This window comes from Oncorhynchus tshawytscha, linkage group LG07 (assembly GCF_018296145.1).
Source record: "Oncorhynchus tshawytscha isolate Ot180627B linkage group LG07, Otsh_v2.0, whole genome shotgun sequence".
Taxonomy (NCBI): domain Eukaryota; kingdom Metazoa; phylum Chordata; class Actinopteri; order Salmoniformes; family Salmonidae; genus Oncorhynchus; species Oncorhynchus tshawytscha.
Window position 1 is genome coordinate 29,355,038 of NC_056435.1, and position 17,648 is coordinate 29,372,685.

Consider the following 17,648-nt stretch of genomic DNA (forward strand, 5'->3'; position numbering starts at 1 on the left):
TTACTTTCGGACATTATGTCTTTGTTGTGATTATGTTATGGAGCTGCAGAGTGCAGATAAGGCCGGCGTAAAGCAGATGACAGACAGGGTGTCATGTTGGGAGCTCTCCGTGGGGCAAGGTTATACCATTCTCTGCCACAGACACACATTCCAATCATTAGGATTAGTGACACAGAGAATATAGTGAAGGAAAAGCAGGCTCTCTCGCTTACAGTGGCTGTTATTACAGCTTCATCACCAAACAAGACACGTCTTCATGCTGGTAGAGAATGGTCACTGTAGTCAGTATCCTCTCCCTGGCTAATCTGTACCAGCCTACCTTTTAGCAATGCGGATGTATTTACATACAGTACACTAGTGTTACTTTCAATTTCATTTGGTTGCACAAAAACAGTCCACCGAGAAGCCAGATGTTAAAAACAATTCCATTTCAACTTTCTGTGCCGGTGGGCAGGACGGTTGGTCATTATGACGAGGGGGGATTAGAGACAAAATCGTATTATTTAAAAATACTTTTCAAACGTGGGTCTGTTGTAGACCCACTTCCCCTCTCCTTATCCCATCTCCAAATAAAAGTCCCCCCCCCCCAAGTTATAATACGACCGTTTAGATATGTTGTCTCAACCTCCCCCTGTATAGCCTGACATGAGGTAAGCAGAGATGAAATGGGTCTACAACAGACCCATGTTTGAAAAGTCTGTCATAATACGATTGTTTAGATGTTTTGTCTCAAATGATCCCACTTCATAAAGACCAACCGTCCTGCCCAAGTAAGTTGAAATGCAATTGTATTTAACTTCTGGCTTCCCGCGGACTGTTTTTGTGCAACCAAATACAATTGAAAGCAATGCTAGTGCATGTAGGAAAAAAAGCAGCTAGTGTCAGCCAGGAAGGCAGGCTTTGCCACACCCCACTGCCCTCTCTCCCAGGGCCCCTCCTAGACATAAATATACAACATGGCAGAGCAGAAATACTGTACACTTTGAGGGTCAGAGGATATCTCCCTTTCTGCCACATAAAATCCCTCAACAAAACCCAGTGACAGAACAATGGGAAATCTATACTCATTACATTGCGACCCAGGTGCAGTCAAGCAGAAAATAGAATATTGTGTTATCGTGAGCTGCCCTTATGATACTTAATTTCATGCAAAGGTGTGTGCGTGTGTCTGTGTCTCTGATGTAAGAATCTCAAGAACATTAGCCTCGCTTTCACCAACCATTCTCAAAAGAAAAAATAACAAAAATAGGTAAACAAATACTTTCAAGCCACTCGCAAACCTTTTGCTGCTCTCAACACTCGACATAAAACTCCAAATTATGATTACCAAAGCCTTCATGCAATGTAGTGTCCTTTGCTTCCCTTTGTACTTCCATTCATTACTACAGAATGATGTACATATCGACCCCCCCCCATTTTACTCATCATATTGACATAACAAGCTGCTGCAGTACAGTGTTTATCCAAAACCCTTACCTCACTCCCGGCTTGCCTCCGACCCCCTTCCGGTGTTTAATTGGTGGGTTGGAATGTCAAGCCAGTCCTATCAAACCTCCTCCATGCTCCAGGAGTTGATAATAATAGTGTTAAGGAAAGGCAGGCACCACTTTGTGACAACTCTCACTGGAGGAGGTGCCCCATCCAAGGGTTAATTAGCCCGTCTCGTCATGACTGCTTGGCTCTGGCACCCCAGGGGCTGCAGGGGGAGAGGGGGCCGCACACTCCCATACTTCCCTCACCCCTTCCTTCAGCTCACTAGTGCATACTCTATCAGGCCATGCATGGATGAGCTGCACTGTGTTATTGTGCAGAATGGTGCTATTTCTGGCGGCATATGTTTTATAGAATACTCTGTGACTCTGACAATGAGTTTGTTTGTACTCTTTGCCAATAGTTTAAATGTGTTACTTTCTCCTGTGCTTCTTTTGAGAGAAAACACTTGTGAGGAAGTTGGCAAGGTGGAGTTGAAGTAATTACACCGTGAAAGGGAGTGTCCACGGACAAACACCTCAGTGTCTTAGTCACCGGCGTATTAAGATCCTTAACATGCCCGGAATGTATCTTTTTAATAGCTCATCTTTATGCCATACTGTCCACTCCGACAGACCCTACATCCACATCTACATCTTCTCTCTACAACCTTGCCATGGGGACTGTGTTGAATGAGACGGGGAGAGTTCATAAGTGCTTCCAGAGTATTATCCCACAATCTTTTCAATCCTAATGAGCCAAAAGAGACACTCCCAGGAAAAGTACCTGCTGCCTTGGCAGCAGCTACTGGGGATCCTAATAAATACTGAATACTAAAACTCCTCCTAGCTCTGGCCTTGAGATAATAAGGAACCAAAAACTAGAGGGATGGTGCACACATCTGCATCTGTTTCCCTGGCAACGGCTTGCTCTGTCTCCCTGTCACCGCGGAAACCAGGCTCCAGGGAAAGCTCTGAGCCGCACAGACGCTTACTACCCGGAGAGCAGCATGCACAGCTCACACACACAGCTCACTAGCTACGTACTCCAGGGAAAAGTGTGTGTGTGTGTGCGTGAGTGCTTGTGTGCGTGTGTGGAGCAGCAACCTCCACCCATAGTCTGGACTCTGGGATTGAAATACCGGGGCACCATGTTACTCTGATGGAGTCAGAGTAATGTTTTTTTTTTAATGTGTGAATGTCTTCTTGAATTTACACAATAGTTTTTTCCCCTCTATTTGTTAAAGTTACATCAAGGTACTGTATATCATCGCTAGAATGATTTGCTAAAGTGCCATCCCATCAGTTGTCTCTCTCCTTTTGACATCTGAGTAGCTTTGATAACTACATTTGCACACTTCTTCGGCCTGTCCTTCACAGGAATGTGACAAGAAGATGAACCATTTGGATAGGGTTGAGTGGCATTGGATATTGCACTGTTTGCTCAGACCGCTTATCATGCAGAAAGCAATCTTCCTACAATTCAGTGTTCATTTTCCCTGTCAAGTATTTGATCAATTCTGACTGTAACACAGCACTCAAGGGCAGAACTGTTCTAGCCTGTAGACAGCAACAGATAGCAGCTGGTGTCAAGATGGCTTCCCTATCTGGTTGGGGAGAGAGACACATTCTGTTGTGTTGATTGATACATTTGCAGTTACATGACACTCTCAATACACTTCCAAGAATACAAATGTATGCACGTCAACAAAACCATGTGGTGTCGTTATGCTTTAATCAGTGAGGCCAGGTCACATGGTCAGAAATCTCCTGACCCTTGATTTGACCCTTGATTTGAATGACACGTGTGTCTGTGTTTCTGCAGAAACACTGCAAAGGACAGGCCCTGCTGGACAAGGTGTGTGAGCACCTCAACCTCCTGGAGAAGGACTACTTTGGTCTGACATTCAGCGAGGCGGACAGCCAAAAGGTTAGTGCCTTGTCATGTAGCCTCTGACCATTCATGTACCCCCCCCTTCCCCCTTCTTCTCATTAAATACTGTCTTCGGCACAATCGCCATTCCTCTCACAATAACAACAGAAGACACAGCAGGCTCTGGCAATAGTGAGCCACTCCCATTGGAAATGAAAATGTGCATGCTAGGTCAAATTCCGATCAACAAGCAATTTATACAATTTAAGATAAAATGGCGACCCTAAACTCCTTAACACATTTGAACACTTAATCATCATCAGCCTACATTAGATAGCCCGATTAGTGCTCCACTGACGTCTGTGCTTTTGACTCTCCAAATGGAACTAGGAAGGGTAATTGGAGTAGAACGGGTGTAATTATGGTTATTACGCAACTGGCTAAGATTTAGCTCTGAGACCAAATTGAATGGCCATGACAGTCAGCCTGTATTAACTGGTATTAGGGTTGTTTCGAGGATGTGTGTGTTTTGGGTCTACCCTTCCTGTGTACACCTCACCTTCGGGGCAGGTATTGCAAATTGCAGTGATTGTGTGAAGATAGGATTTGGCATGTTGAGAGAGAACGGCCAATAAGGTGAGACAAACACACCTGTCTCCTGTCACTAATAACAGCTTGTATAGGTCTCAGTAGATACAGAATGACATGTTGTGACCTGATTTGTCACAAGTGGTTGAGATTTTTGAGCCCGTTCTGTCTGGGGAAGAGAAAGTAGTGTATGTGTGTGAGGCAAACACGATAAATGCTGGAGGATTTATCTCACAGCATACAGTTGAAGTCTGAAGTTTATATACACCTTAGCCAAATACATTTATACTCAGTTTTTCACAATTCCTGACATTTAATCCCAGTAAAAATGATCTTCTTAGGTCAGATAGGATCACCACTTTATTTTAAGAATGTGAAATGTCAGAATAATAGTAGAGTGATTTATTTCAGCTTTATTTCTTTCATCACATTCCTAGTGGGTCAGAAGTTTACATACACTCAATTAGTATTTGGTAGTATTGCCTTTAAATGGTTTAACTTGGGTCAAATGTTTCAGGTAGCCTTCCACAAGCTTCCCACAATAAATTGGGTGAATTTTGGCCCATTCCTCCTGACAGAGCTGGTGTAACTCAGTCAGGTTTATAAGCCTCCTTGCTCGCACACGCGTATTCAGATCTGCCCACAAATGTTCTATAGAATTGAGGTCAGGGCTTTGTGATGGCCACTCTAATACCTTGACTTTGTTGCCCTTAAGCCATTTTGCCACAATTTTGGAAGTATGCTTGGAGTCATTGTCCATTTGGAATACCCATTTGTGACCAAGCTTTAACTTCATGACTGATGTCTTCAAGATGTTGCTTCAATATATCCACATAATTTTCCTTCCAATTATCCACATAACCTAATATCCACATCATGTTCCTTGGCAAGTCGGTTAGATGTCCTAACCGACTTGCCAAAACTACAGTTTGTTAACAAGAAATTTGTGGAATGGTTTAAAAACAAGTTTTAATGACTCCAACCTAAGTGTTTGTAAACTTCCGACTTCAACTGTAGGTACCTCTGAGAGAAGGTAGGCCCCCTCTTCAATACCAGGGCAGCCTTTACTGTCTGGGGTCCTCGGTGACTCTAAGCCAAACAATACTTGATTGAAATGTCTTCCTCAAACTCCTCTCTGCCTCTCTTTGAGGATATTATGTCCACACCATTTGGGGAGAACATCTATTGTGTTATGATTGCTTTGTGAACTTTGACTGCAGTGCATCCTGGCAGCAGAACAGTGAGAACAGTTGTTATTCCTGCTGGACTGCTCTACAGAGAGGAGACAAATGAGACAGTGCCTTTTTAGTTATTGAGTGGTATTTGGCCCAGGCCGACATCCGAGAGATTCAGGAGGATAATAAATGACTGCTGTTGATTATGGTGCTTAGCACGCTGATTAAGCACCAGAGGACCTCACTCAGGTTGTGTGTGAGTGAGAGCTTGTTAGTGTCTGTGTGAGTGGATTTCAGTTCATTAAATGCAAACCTCAGCGGCCAAGTTGTGTGCGTGAGTGCTGCAAAATAATTTTACCCGCACCAAGTGCTAAAATAGAATCTGGCCCTATTTGAGACATGCCAAACGCTGCAAGTCCCCTCCTTATTGGATATCGGTAAGCTACAAACCCACGTTGATGCCTATAAGACAAACAAGGAGAGATTAATTCAAGAACTAACTAAAAAACGAACTAGGCTTCTCTTTTTATGTGTGGATTAATCGTTGGAGTAGAGAAACATGATTTTAAATGGCTCTGGGTCAAAATTCTACAAAGAACCATCTAAAAAGAGGAACATGTGCATAACAGGTAAAATAACAACCCAATGTTTATCTCTAAGGACAAACCAGGCCCACAGTGTCCAGTCTGGAGCGTGAAGCCCAGAGCTCTGCTGGTTGGCTACTGCGTAGCAAGCTAGAGGTGCCAAAAGCACTGGTCTGCCCTAGAAAGCCTATGTAAATTACAATCACCAGAATGGCAAAACAATGTTTTTTTAAACAGCCGTTTTGGCCTGTAAAATGTGTTTATTGTGATCAAGTTTGATCCTCACAGTGAATTATTTGAAAGTTCGCTACAAATCGAGATATTTAATTAAATAGTGATCCATTCTGACTACTACATTTGTGACTCACCACCTGGATTTGGTCTTCTGTAGCAAAATTAGAAAATGTGTTTTTTACATTGGATTAAAGTAGAGGCTCAGAGCTACAAAATAGTATATCATACACTGCATATTTGGGGAACAATGGGAAAGTATTTCTGCTGAGAAAATGGCCTTTGAATGGTTTGGTATCTAGTGAAGAGCTCTTCTTTGTCTACACCCATTCAGCATCGTTCACACCCTCTTAAGCTTTAGCCGCACCCATCTCCTTTCGCTCTCGGTGAGTTCACAGCACACACTTGATGCTCTGGCCGATGATTTGTTCACCTCTGGATAACATGAAAACATGCTAACCAGCTCTGCTGGCAACAATTATATTATGCTTTTTTGCAGACGTTTACTGACACCGGCCATATTCAACGGGTGTTGTACACTTTAGCTGAGTCATGTAGCTAGCTAGGTAAATAATAGTAGGTAAACAACGTGTAAGATCACACACGTCACGTAACGTTAGCTAACGAGCCAGCCAGCAAACATTAGCTAGTTAAACAACAATGAGCATAGTGCCAAATCATGCCGTTACTATCCTGCATGAATCTGGTGGGAGCTAACTAACCAGGTTCAATGTTAGCTAGCTAACATTAGGCTCTAACTAGCGACGCAAACAGTTCTGGGATACTAATAATAACGTCATACACATAACATCAGCTAGGGAGCCAGCCAGCTAACGTAAGCTAGCTAGCTAACAGTACACTTTAGTTTGAAATGAAACCACTCTATCAAAATTAGAAATGTGTAATATCTGAATGTAGCTAGCCAGACTATCTTACCCGTATACATAATCATGCATGATGGACGCATCTCCCTGTCACGGATGCCATGCCATTGTTGCCCTTAGTTTGAAGATGTTATCCTTAGTTTGAAGATATTTTCTCCATCTATTTAGCTATCACAATCTAATTCCACTGATTTTCAAAACTCAATCTCCAGAAAGTGGAGAGCAACACTTTTGCAGCTCCACTACACAATACAGTTAAAAAAAGCTACGTTCAACAAGATTACAAACACAGACTGACCAGGTCAAATAGACAGAAGCCTTCTATATGGGAGACCAATCTGAACTCGTCTCTTGGCTTGTCCAGCCAACTCATTATCTCAGCCAATCATGGCTAATAGGAAGGTTGTTGACTTTTTCTGTGGCTTAACCAACAAGGCTCGTAATTTAATAATTTTATTTGTATCACGGGCCAGCATGCCACAAGGAGACTTGCGCCCTCATGCATGCTCTTTGCATGTGCACCCAGCAGCGTTGGGTTAACTCTCTCTGGCAGGATAAAAACGACTACATCAACCATGATCCTTTCTGATATTTGGTGCCATTCAGCAATATGGGGTGCTTCAAATTCAAATACTTCCGGCTTCATGTGCCATCGTCGCTATCACTATCTACCGGTTTTAATGTCTATGGGACAAACTAGCTAGCAGCAGCTAGCAACAGCTAGCTAGCTAAATGTTCTTGAATGTTTCATGCATGTTTCAACCTGTCCCTAAATTATTAAAGTTGGTTCACAGTTGGTTTGATATGTTAACCTGCGTGTCATGATCGTGTCTGGTGGGGATAGACAAAATCAACATGTGCGGATTGCCGGTGTAGTCAGCATGTTAGTGTGCAGGTGTGGGTGAATATTTCAGGTTGTGTGTACTGAAATTGCCACTGTATCGCATTAGTGGAAACCAAGACTGTTCTCATGGCAGATCTGATCGTTTTGACTACTAGCAGGTTAGGAGAATTAATGTGGCAGTTTAGGAGAATAATGTTCAGGTTCTGAAAAGGGTTATCTAAAATGCTAAAATTGTCCCTGATGCAACTAACATATCTAATTACAACCAGGCCTGCCCTGAGAACAGACTTGGTTTCCACTAATGCGATGCTGTGAAATTGGCAGGAACACTCCAAAGATAGTATTGGAGACTGCGGTGCTGTTTCAACCTATTCCACTCCTGATTTTACAGTGATAGAGTGATACTGTAGTAGCTGCCAAAAAGACTTTCACCATTACTCAGCAGCTGGGATGTGCCACTCAGGCTCAGAAAGCTGGGAAGCTCACTGTCAGTGGTCAGGCACACGCCTGCCTGCCTGCACTATTATCCATGCAATAGGCATATTCACACTTCCTGTTCAACTAACAGCACATGAGCATGGTGTGATTGTCAAAGAGCAGGCCATAACCTGAGAGATTTCACACCCGACAAGAGGGTGTGCATTGAATGAGAAAGCTTTATCAACACAAGGCAGGAGGGAGAGTAGCTGTACAAAACTGCGCCTCTTGTGGCGAACGATGTCAATGTACATATCTGGTGTGATACGAGCTAGGATAACTGGCCAGTGGTAATTCACTGTGGGCTAACAGATGCTTGGACTGACACTCCCATTTCCTCATGCTGAAAGTCTCAGTGGGGGAGGGTTCCTCCTGCTTCCTCCCTCTCCTCCTCGTTCCATTGAACCACATGTACAGTGAAGGCTTTCACTAGAAACACCATTTGTAATTAGAGCTGCGGAGTGAATCAGAGCATGGCAACAGGGTGTGCATTAGCCACGTCTCTCACAGACGCCTGTGAATGCTCTCTCTTCTGTCTGTCTTACAGAATTGGTTGGACCCCTCCAAGGAAATCAAGAAGCAGATGCGCAGTGAGTATCCTTGGCCCACACGCAGTATACGTAGCACATAGCACAGACACATCACATCCACACACAGTGACCAGTTATTATTCAAATACTGTTTGTTTCTAAATGGAATGTGCTAAGTACTTATGCAGTACAATGAGAAGCTGTAGGTCCATTTAAGACAATATAATGAGTTTGTTTAATACAAGCTTGTTTCTATGCTATTGATGTAGCCGTACTGTTGCCGTAATTAAATGTTCTCAGACACTTTTATTGGTGATTTGGCTATGTCATACATGTGTCACACACAGGTAGAATCAGGAATTCCCCAAGGCAGCTGTCTAGTCCCCTTATGTTTTCAATCTTTACTAACAACATGCCATTGGCTTTGAGTGAAGCCAGTGTGTCTATGTATGTGGATGACTCAACACTATACATGTCGGCTACTACAACGACTGAAATGACTGCAACACAGAATGTGTGGCAAGGAATAAATTGGTACTAAATACTTAAAAAACAAATCATTCACTAAAGCCTAAACCTCAACTAAATCTTGTAATAAATAATGTGGAAATTGAGCAAGTTGAGGTGACTAAACTAAACTGTCATGGTCAAAACATATTGATATCATGGTCAAAACATATTATGGACATATTATGGACATCTGTCCACATCTGTCCATAATAAAGTGTTACTCTGCCTTCTTAACAACACTATCAACAAGGTGAGTTCTACAGGCCCTAGTTTTGTCACACCTGGACTACTGTTCAGTCGTGCGGGTGCCACGAAGAGGGACTTAGGAAAATTACAATTGGCTCAGAACAGGACGTACACAGAGAGCTAACATTAATAAGATGGATGTCAATCTCTCCTGGCTCAAAGTGGAGGAGAGATTGACTTCATCACTACTTGTTTTTGTAAGGTATTAACATGTTGAATGCCTGTCTGAACTATTGGCACACAGCTCGGACACCCATGCATACCCCACAAGACATGCCACAAGAAAGGAGTCTCTTCACAGTCCCCAAGTCTAGTACATACTATGGGAGGCACACAGTACTACATAGAGCCTTGACTACATGGAACTCTATTCCACATCATGGATTTTGTGTTGTAGATATGTGGTAGTAAAGTAGGGACCTGAGGGCACACACTTAATGTGTTGTGCAATCTGTTGTGAATGTATTGTAATGTTTTTAAAACGGTATAACTGCCTTAATTTTGCTGGACCCCAGGAATAGTAGATGCTGCTAATGGGGATCCATTATAAATACATCACATCAGTGATAGATGTCCAGTCAACATGGGCAGTAAACTCATCCCCTCTCTTCTGTCTGTCCTCAGCTGCTCCCTGGCACTTTGCCTTCTCTGTCAAGTTCTACCCTCCAGACCCCTCCCAGCTCACAGAGGACATCACCAGGTACTGTGGTCCAGCAGGGCAGCATGAAGAGGCACCCATATGATTTTCACACTGTATAAAAACTCAGTTTATTAGGTACACCACTCCATTCACCAAAATGGTTTGCTCCAATAAAGAGTGATTCACGTGGCCATGGCTTGCTACAGTTGAAGTCGGAAGTTTACATACACCTTAGACATATACATTTAAACTCAGTTTTCACAATTTCTAACATTTTATCAAGTAAAAATTCCCTGTCTTAGGTCAGTTAGGATCACCACTTTATTTTAAGAATGTGAAATGTCAGATTAACAGTAGAGAGAATGATTTATTTCAGCTTCTCTTTCTTTCATCACATTCCCACTGGGTCAGAAGATACATGCACTCAATTAGTATTTGGTAGCATTGCCTTTAAATTGTTTAACTTGGGTCAAGTGTTTCGGGTAGCCTTCCACAAGCTTCCCACAATAAGTTGGGTGAATTTTGGCCCATTCCTCCTGACAGAGCTGGTGTAACTGAGTCAGGTTTGTAGGCCTCTTTGCTCGCACACGCTTTTTCAGTTCTGCCCACACATTTTCTATAGCATTGAGGTCAGGGCTTTGTGATGGTCACTCCATTACCTTGACTTTGTTGCCCATTTGGCCACAACTTTGGAAGTATGCTTGGGGTCGTTGTCCATTTGGAATACCCATTTGCAACCAAGCTTTAACTTCCTGGCTGATGTCTTGAGATGTTGCTTTAATATATCCACACAATTTTCCTGCCTCATAATGCAATCTATTTTGTGAAGTGCACAAGTCCCTCCTGCAGCAAAGTACCCCCACAACATGATGCTGCCACCCCAGTGCTTCACGGTTGTAATGGTTTTCTTCGGCTTGCAAGCCTCCCCCTTTTCCTCTAAACATAGCAATGGTCATTATGACCAAACAGTTCTATTTTTGTTTCATCAGACTTAAGTACAATCTTTGTCCCCATGTGCAGTTGCAAACCGTAGTCTGGCTTTTTTATGGCGATTTTGGAGCAGTGGCTTCTTCCTTGCTGAGCGGCCTTTCAGGTTATGTCGATATAGGACTTGTTTTATCGTGGCTATAGATACCTTTGTACCCGTTTCCTCCAGCATCTTCACAAGGTCCTTTGATGTTGTTCTGGGATTGATTTTCACTTTTCGCACCAAAGTACATACACCTCTAGGAGACCGAAGGCGTCTCCTTCCTGAGCGGTATGACGGCTGCGTGGTCCCATGGTGTTTATACGTGGTACCGTCAGGCGTTTGAAAATTGCTCCCAAGGATGAACCAGACTTGTGGAGGTCTACAATTTTTGGCTGATTTCTTTTGATTTTCCCATGATGTCAAGGAAAGAGGCACTGAGTTTGAAGGTAGGCCTTGAAATACATCCACAGGTACATCTCCAATTGACTCAAACTATGTCAATTAGCCTATCAGAATCTTCTCAAGCCATTACCTAATTTTCTGGAATTTTCCAAGCTGTTTAAAGGCACAGTCAACTTAGTGTATGTAACTTAATGTTTGATTGAATGTTCGAATAGGCAAAACGAGTGACCTAAAGGACTTTGAGCGTGGTATGGCCTCCTGGGCTTTCCATGCACACCAGTGTCTATGTTTTACAGAGAATGGGACGACAAACAAAAAAACATTCAGTGCGCGAAAACAGTTAGTTGAGTAGAGAGATCAAATGAGAATGGCAAGAATCGTGCAAGCTAACATGCGGGCCACGAACAAGTAAGTAACGGCGCTGTACAACAGTGATGTGCAGAATGGCATCTCGGGAACGCACAACTTGTCCGTCCTTTCACGGATGGGCTATTGCAACAGCCGACCACACCGTGTTCCAATCCTATCAGCTTGTCGTGTAGCCTGAGTAACATTTAAAAAAATAAGTTTTATTTCATCTTTATTTAACTAGGTAGGCCAGTTGAGGCCAAGATAAAGCAAAGCAAAGCAGTGCAACAAAAACAACACAGAGTTACACATTAACAAACGTACAGTCAATAATGCAATAGAAAAATCTATGTACAGTGTGTGCAAATAGAGAAGAGTAAGGATGTAAGGCAATAAATAGGCCATGGCGGCGAAATAATTACAATTTAGCATCAACACTGGAGTGATAGATGTGCAGATGATGTAAGTAGTAGAGATATCAAGTAGAGATACTGGGGTGCAAAAGAGCAAGAGGATAACATGAGGACACAATGGGGAAAATTAAGGACAAGTTTACTCAGCAAGCTTAGCGCTCGATCACAGCATACATCATCAGCACATGCATACTCTTCTCCCTATCTGAAATCCTGTTCTCATTGTACTTCCGTTCTGTGTCAGAATAGGTAGGATAGAATACCTGTGTCTCTAGTGGTAAATGTGGGTAGTGCAGCAGAACACAACATATTTCCCTCTTGCGAAAGCTTTCTAAGAACAACCCAAATAAAACATTTCACAATTTTTTAATTGAACAGTTATTCTTATTCAAAGCACAGAACAATGGCACTGTTAAAATGCACAGCATAGTAACCAAAACAACAGTAACTGCAATTAAGTTTACTGATCCAGGCCTGTACAGAATGTCATATGTGAAGCACAGTAAGCGAGCAGACCATCTTGCAATGCGCATTCCAGCACCTTTCGATGCCAATAGGCAGTGGTGGGAAAAGGAACCAATTGTCATACTTGAGTAAAAGTTAAGATACCTTAATAGATAATGACTCATGAAAAATTGAATGTCACCCAGTAAAACACTACTTGAGTAAAACTCTAAAAATATTTGGTTTAAAATACTTAAGTATTAAAAGTAAATGTAATGGCTAAAACATGCTTAAAAATATAAATAATTTAATTTCAATAAATCATTTCAATTTCCTAAGAAAACCAGATGCCACTTTTCTTGTTTTATTTATTTATTTAAGGATAGCCAGGGGCACACTCCATCACTCAGATATAATTGACAAATTAAGCATTTGTGTTTAGTGAGTCCGCCAGATCAGAGGCAGTAGGGATGACCAGGGATGTTCTCTTGATAAGTGCGTGAATTGTAAAAAATTATTTACTTTAGGAATGTAGTGAAGTAAAAGTTGTCAAAAAGATAAATAGTAAAGTACAGATATCTACAAAACTAGTTTAGTACTTTAAAGTATTTTTTACTTAACTAACTTCTTGCGTCGAGCCATCCCGGATCCGGGATCGTGAATACAGCCTCAAGCTCATTACCATAACGCAACGTTAACTATTCATGAAAATCGCAAATGAAATGAAATTAATATGCTAGCTCTCAAGCTTAGCCTATTGTTAACAACACTGTCATCTCAGATTTTCAAAATATGCTTCTCAACCATAGCAAAACAAGCATTTGTGTAACAGCTAGCGCAGCTAGCGTAGCATTTAGCGTAGCATTTAGCGTTAGCATCAGCAGGCAACATTTTCACAAAAACCAGAAAATCATTAAAATAAAATCATTACCTTTGAAGAACTTCAGATGTTTTCAATGAGGAGACTCTCAGTTAGATAGCAAATGCTCAGTTTTTCCTGAAAGATTATTTGTTTAGGAGAAATTGCTCCGTTTGGTGCGTCATGTTTGGCTACTAAAAAAAAACGAAAATTCAGTCTTCAAAACGCAGAACTTTTTTCCAAATTAACTCCATAATATCGACTGAAACATGGTAAACGTTGTTTAGAATCAATCCTCAAGGTGTTTCACATATGTCTTCATGATATATCGTTCGTTGAAAGCCTCCGCCCTCCTCTCAATCACTGGATGACTGCGTGCAGCTTGTAGATTACGCACCAATTTAGACAAAGGACACCGGGCGGACCCCTGGTAAATGTAGTCTCTTATGGCCAATCTTCCAATGATATGCCTACAAATGTCACAATGCTGCAGACGCCTTGGAGAAACGATAGAAAGGGCAGGCTCATTCACAGCCATATAAGGAGACAATGGGAAACAGAGCTTCAAAAATTCTGCCCATTTCCTGGTTGAAGTTTCATCTTGGTTTTTCCTGTAGCATGAGTTCTGTGGCACTCACAGATAATATCTTTGCAGTTTTGGAAACCTTAGAGTGTTTTCTTTCCAAAGCTGCCAATTATATGCATAGTCGAGCATTTTTCGTGACAAAATATTGCGCTTAAAACGGGCACGTTTTTTTATCCATAAATTAAAAGAGCGCCCCCTATATCCAAGAAGTTAAGTACTTTACACCACTGCTAATACGGGTAGAAAAGGCTTGATGATCAGTTCGTAGGATAAAAGGTGTACCCCACAGGAACGTTCGCTACGGCTCAACTGACCACACACAAGTAAGCGTTTCCTTTTCTACCATAGTGTATTTCCGCTCAACTGAGGAGAAGGAACGGGATGCAGAACTGTCCGTTCTGTTCCGTCTGGATGTATTTGCACACCACCCAAGTCATAATCTGATGCATCTGTGGACACCAGAAGAGCAGGGTCGAGTATAGCCAGAATCACGGAATCCAGATAACACTATATTTGGATAGTCCATCTGTAGTTGCTCTACAGACTATCCGTAACATTTCAATTAACTTCTTCCAACCTTAAACCTTATCCTAACCCTAAACTTAACCCTTATTCTTAACATCAATCAAACTGTATTTGTCACATGCACTGAATACAACCGGTGTAGGCTTTACTGTGAAATGCTTACATACAAGCCCTTTCCCAACAATACAGAGTTAAACAAGTAAGAACATGTTCAAATAATACAAATAAATTAGTAACACAATAAATAACAATAATAAATGCTATATTCAAGGAGTACCGGTACCGAGTCAATGTGCAGGGGTACGAGGTAGTTGAGGTAATATGTACATGTAGGCAGGGGCAAAAGTGTCTAGGCAATCAAGATAGATAATAAACAGAGTAGTATCAGCGTCAATATGCATGTGTGTGTGTGTGTTGGAGTGACATTGTAAAAAGGTGTCAGTGTGTGGGTAGAGTCCAGTGAATATGGAGAGTCAGTGCAAGAGAGTCCATGCAAAAAAAAGGTCAAATGGTATGGGTAGCCATTTGATTAACTGTTCAGCAGTCTTATGACTTAGGGGTAGAAGCTGTTCAGGAGCCTAAACATTGCCCTAAATCTAGCTGTAACCTCAGCAAGCAGTTGCTTATCAACAGATGGTTTGTTGATGTTGTGACCATCTGTAGAGTATGTACAAAAATAAAGTGTGACCAAACAAAATTCAACAATTATTGCACTTAGTAGGAATCAACTAAATGTATTGAAAAGTAATTAATTAGCCTAAGTTCATCATTAGACATGAACAGAATGCATCAGTATTCGTATTTCGTGCGACTTTCTGAAGAGGCATCGAGAATTCCCCGTCTGTGTATCTGTGGTGTGGGTGCCGACCACTTTGTGTAGTCGTTAGCGATGATGGTGGGGGCGGAAACCTGGAAAAACAAAATGCAGAAAATGAAATTTGGTAAAACGGATTAAGGCTACTAATAATACAGATTTAATAGGGCCCTATATAAAGTATACACACACACACACACACACACACACACACACACACACACACACACACACACACACACACACACACACACACACACACCCCTTCACCTTTTGTTACGTTACAGCCTTATTCTAAAATGGATTTAATTGTTCTTCAATTCAGACCCTTTACTCAGTACTTTGTTGAAGCACCTTTGCCAGCGATTACAGCCTCGAGTCTTCTTGGGTATGACGCTACAAGCTTGCACACCTGTATTTGGGGAGTTTATCCCATTCTTCTCTGCAGATCCTCTCAAGCTCTGTCAGGTTGGATGGGGAGCGTTGCTGCACAGCTATTTTCAGGTCAAGACCGGACTCCGGCTGGCCCACTCAAGGACATTCAGAGACTTGTCCCGAAGCCACTCCTGCATTGTCTTGACTGTGTGCTTTGGGTCTTTGTCCTATTGGAAGGTGAACCTTCGCCCCAGTCTGCGGTCCTGAGTGCTCTGGAGCAGGTTTTCATCAAGGATCTCTCTGCACTTTGCTCCGGTCATCTTTACCTCGATCCTGACTAGTCTCCCAGTCTCTGCCACTGAAAAACATCCCTGCAGCATGATAATGCCACCCCCATGCTTCACCGTAGGGATGGTATTGGCCAGGTGATGAGTGGTGCCTTGTTTCCTCCAGACGTGATGCTTGGCATTCAGGCCAAAGAGTTCAATCTTGGTTTCATCAGACCAAAGAATCTTGTTTCTCATGATCTGAGAGTCCTTTAGGGGCCTTTTGGCAAATTCCAAGTGTGCTGTCATGTGCCTTTTACTGAGGAGTGGTTTCCGTCTGACCACTTTACCATAAAGGCCTGATTGGTGGAATGCTGCAGAGATGGTTGTCCTTCTAGAAGATGCTCCTATCTCCACAGAGGAACTCTGGAGCTCTGTCAGAGTGACTATCGGGTTCTTGGTCACCTCCCTGACCAAGGCCCTACTCCCCCGATTGCTCAGTTTGGCCGGGCGGCCAGCTCTAGGAAGAATCTTGGTGGTTCCAAATTTCTTCCATTTAAGAATGAGGGAGGCCACTGTGTTCTTCAGGAACTTCAATGCTGCAGAAATGTTTTGCTACCCTTCCTCAGATCTGTGCCTCAACAAAATCCTGTTTCGGAGCTCAACGGACAATTCCTTCAGCCTCATGGCTTGGTATTTCCTCTGACATGCACTGTCAACTGTGAGATTTATATAGACAGGTGTGCCTTTCCAAATCATGTCCAATCAATTGAATTTACCACAGGTGGTCTCCAATCAAGTTGTGATCAATGGAAACAGGATGCACCTGAGCTCAAGTCTCATAGCACAGGGTTTGAATACTTATGTAAGTAAGGTATTTCAGTTTTTTTCTAAAGACTGTTTTTGCTTTGTCATAATGGGGTATTGTGTTTAGATTGAGGAAAACATTTATTTAATCCATTTTAGAATAAGGCTGTAACGTAAACAAATGTGGAAAAAGTGAAGGGTTCTGAATACTTTCCGAATGCACTGTATAAGCTCGCAGCATGCATTCTCTCATACTTACAGTGTCGGTTTGCACATTAAAATATCGCTGTCAAATAACAAAAGTTTGTGTTGAAAGACTTTGTACAGTTGTAATCATTTCAGTGCATATTTCACAGCTGTCAAATAGTTCAAAATCCCACTCTACTTAGAAGGATTAGCTACATTTGGAATTCCACTGACTGTTATGGATTAACTCCTCAGCATTCTTGTTGGAGCTATGGCCTTTTTTAACGTCTCCCGCTCCTTCACAGGTACTACCTGTGTCTGCAGCTGAGAGATGACATGTTGTCAGGCCGTCTGCCCTGTTCCTTCGTGACCCATGCCCTGCTGGGTTCCTACGCCGTGCAGGCCGAGCTGGGAGACTATGACACCGACGACCATGGCCCCGACTACGTCAGCGACTTCCGCTTCGCACCCAATCAGACACGAGAGCTGGAGGAGAGGGTCATGGAGCTCCATCGTAACTACAGGTAGGACGTACGGTTATGTCCAAGAGTATAATCTGACCACCAGAAAATGATAGGGCCATGACTAGGGTCTTGTAGGTT

General features: G+C 42.4%; 1 protein-coding gene across 9 annotated transcripts in view; it reads left to right on the forward strand.

The window, feature by feature from the left end:
- LOC112254339 (band 4.1-like protein 1) overlaps nucleotides 1–17,648 on the forward strand; it is a 125,064-nt gene that overhangs the window by 79,100 nt on the left and 28,316 nt on the right. For all 9 annotated transcript variants that reach the window (XM_042324262.1, XM_042324261.1, XM_042324265.1 and 6 more), the window contains exons 4-7: nucleotides 3,295–3,399; nucleotides 8,673–8,715; nucleotides 10,036–10,111; nucleotides 17,352–17,570. In XM_042324262.1, the coding sequence (XP_042180196.1) occupies nucleotides 3,295–3,399; nucleotides 8,673–8,715; nucleotides 10,036–10,111; nucleotides 17,352–17,570 (443 nt within the window). The remainder of the gene's footprint in view (nucleotides 1–3,294; nucleotides 3,400–8,672; nucleotides 8,716–10,035; nucleotides 10,112–17,351; nucleotides 17,571–17,648) is intronic.